This window comes from Condylura cristata, unplaced genomic scaffold (assembly GCF_000260355.1).
Source record: "Condylura cristata isolate star-nosed mole 26May11 unplaced genomic scaffold, ConCri1.0 scaffold00009, whole genome shotgun sequence".
NCBI lineage: Eukaryota > Metazoa > Chordata > Mammalia > Eulipotyphla > Talpidae > Condylura > Condylura cristata.
In genome coordinates, this window is record NW_004567110.1 from 230,753 (window position 1) to 233,620 (window position 2,868).

General features: G+C 66.6%; 1 protein-coding gene across 1 annotated transcript in view; it reads right to left on the reverse strand.

The window, feature by feature from the left end:
• SPG7 (spastic paraplegia 7 (pure and complicated autosomal recessive)) overlaps nt 1–263 on the reverse strand; it is an 11,282-nt gene extending 11,019 nt beyond the window's left edge. The window contains exon 1 of the mRNA XM_012722848.1: nt 38–263. Coding sequence (XP_012578302.1) covers nt 38–263 — 226 coding nt within the window. The remainder of the gene's footprint in view (nt 1–37) is intronic.
• Between the last annotated feature and the right edge of the window lie 2,605 nt (nt 264–2,868).

Sequence of the window (2,868 nt, forward strand, 5' to 3'; positions counted from 1 at the left end):
GCGCCTGCGCGGTGGGGCCGCCTCCCGGCGCCGGCACCACTGGGTCTCCGAGCACTGGCTCGCGGCGCCCGCAGCAACCCGGCCGTTTGTGGGGCTTTGCCGCCGGTGAGGGGGCCGACCCGGGCAGCAGAGACCACGGTGTACGGGCGTCGGGATTCGGCCGGCGTCGGCCCCGCGCCCTGAGCGTCCCGGCTGCTCCCTCTCCCGGAGCCCTCCAGCCCAGCCCCCCGGTGGGGTGCACGTCGGCGGCACCGGGCGCCCATCGTCGAGGAAGGGGGCAGGGTGGCAGGCCCTGGGGACGGGCCCCGTGTCAGAGCGCCCACAGACACTCTAGCGGGGAGCCCTGGTTTCATAGGGGAACAGCGCCGGTGAAGGCGGCCGCCTGCCGGGGTGCTGGCTGGGCCCCCGAGGCCCTCCCCAGGCTTCCCGGGCCCACGCCTGTGTGACTGGTGTAGCCCCACCCCCACCCCGGCTAGAAAGCTTCCTAAAGCCCACTCCCTGGCCCCTGCACTGCCCATCTGGGGCCGTGACAGCAGCTCTGCCCCCCCAAGTCCTCTCAGTGTTTCCAGGGTTCCTCCCCGCCCCCCCTTCCCAGGAGAATTCACACACCCTACGCTGCTTTGCTGTTTAAAATGAAGCTGGTCTGGGCCTCCCGGGGGCCCAGGGGTTAAGTCTCAGAGCTATGGAGCTATCAGCAGCCCCATGGCCCTGAGTTCGTCCAGGGAGTGACCCACAGGGCACAGCAGCCCTCTCCTGACCCGCCCGCTGCCCTCTCGGCAGTGCACTTGTCAGTCGGCCTGTTCTGCTCCCCACTCTGTCTCTGATGAATCCTCTCACCGCCCCCACCTCCGGCCTGTACCCCAGTTCTGTATGCATAAATAAACCTTTAAAAAAATTTATGCACACAAGAACTGGGGTACTGGCCAGAGGTGTGTAGGGAGAGGACCCACCGGAGACAGAGTGGGGTGCAGAACAGGCGGACCCTCTGAGGCACACCGTTGAGGGAGCAGTGGGGAGACGGGGGTGGGTGTCCACTGCGCCCTGTCGGTCACTCCCTGGCCGGGGATGGACTCAAGCAGCAGGGGCAGCCGAGAGCTTGGGGGCGCAGAGACTCGCCCGTGCGCCAGGAGGCCCAGCATTGTTTTTGTTCCAGTATTGTGCATGGACGCGGCCCATTGAAAAGACGCCCGTTTGTTGGGGTTCGACCGAGGTGCGGTTGGCACTGCACTTCTGCTGGCCTCTGTGCTAGCAGGACAGGCGGGCCATGGGCCTCTGGGGCTCAGCTGCTCTGCAGGCCACAACCCCCGCCTCCCGCCCAAAAGCTCCTGCGCCTGCTGGTCCGGAGGCGTGTGCCAGGCGAGGCCACTCTGCTCTGCTGTGGCTCCAGGGGGCTCCCACGATGGGTCACAAGGTAGACAGGCCTGGGTGGCTGGTGCCGGCTGACCCAGCCAGGGGTGGCCATGAGTCACCTGACCGTGCACTGGGAACTGGAGTTCTGAGGCGGAGCCGACTCTAATCCTCCCACTGTGGCATTTGTTAGTCTAATACCTTTAGAGAGGGGGGAGCCGCTGGGCCTAAGAAGTCGGGCCAAGTTTGCCAGTCCTGGACCTCCCCAGTGGCCCGGGAGTGAGTCTCAGGCTGTTACTGCTGAGGCTGAGTGTGAGCTTGGCCAGGGAGTGACCACACGGGCAGCAGACCCCTCCTGTCTCCCCGCTGCCCCCTCAGCAGTGGGTTTCAGTGGATCCGCCTATTCTGCTCCCACCTGTCTCTGGCGAGTCCGCTCACCTTTGCACCTCTGGCCTGCACCCCAGCTCTTTTATGCAAAGAATAAATGTTTGCCAGTTCCTTTCCAGCTAACACATAGTGAAGTCTGCAGGGACAGCTTGGGGGTTGGTTCTCATCCTGACTGGCCTCTGCACTGATCTGCCTCTAGGTCACCCAGAACTGGGGCTGTGCCCCCCGGGGCTTCTTTCCAGGGAGGCTCCCAGGGCCACCTCTGTGGCCTCCACGTGACTCTCCTTCCCAAACCCCAGGCGAGGGGCTGTGGAGGGGGCAGTGCTGTTCTTGGCCCGCCAGTCTCCGGAGGGCCTAGGTGGTGGTGCCTGGGTCTGCTGGGCCGGGGGGGGGGCTGGGTAGGCATGTGGGAGCACCGGCTCGGCTCCCGACGCAGCAGGCCAGCCCGGGCGGAAGCACAGACGTCCAGAAGAGGCTGGGAAGACTTGGGGCCCGCGTCCATCCCTGCATCTCTAGCTAGATGCACGCTGGCTGAGCAGGGGACACCAGGTGTCTAGATTCTGAGGGGACACCAAGAGTCATTTTAAAAATCAGGTGGTTTTGGTGGCTCAGGTAAGGTGCCCCAAGAAGCGTAATCCTGCTCCAAGCTGCACTTCCCCACGCCCAGGGCTGGGGCGGCACCTGCGGAGCCACCCGGCTGCCCGGTCCTGGGAGCCAACCAAGCAAGGGTTTGCTGCGAAACCTGCCTGGCTCCTCACCTACGGCTGGGGGTGCTGGCGGCTGGGCGTACCCGGGGCAGGGGCTCCCTGGAGCCAAGTCCTGGCAGGGGCTGTGGGACATGCCAGTGCCTGGGGGGCACTGGGCCCTCTGCCTGGCGGGCAGTTGGCTCCTGCAGGGACCCCCTCCCAGCAGCGGTGGTGGGGGCTGAGACCAGGGCCTGCCCTCAGCGGGGAGGAGCAGCAGGCTCGCGGCTTCCGGCTCCGGCAGCGGCTTCGGCAGCGGCAGGCGGCTTTGGGCTGCCGGGAACGCAGGCCGGGGCGGCTCCGGCACTGGGCGTGGTTCGGCCCACAGCTCCCGCTTCAGTGCCCGGCCAGCGCGGGCGGGGCTCAGGGCCTCGGAGCCGGCAGGGTACCA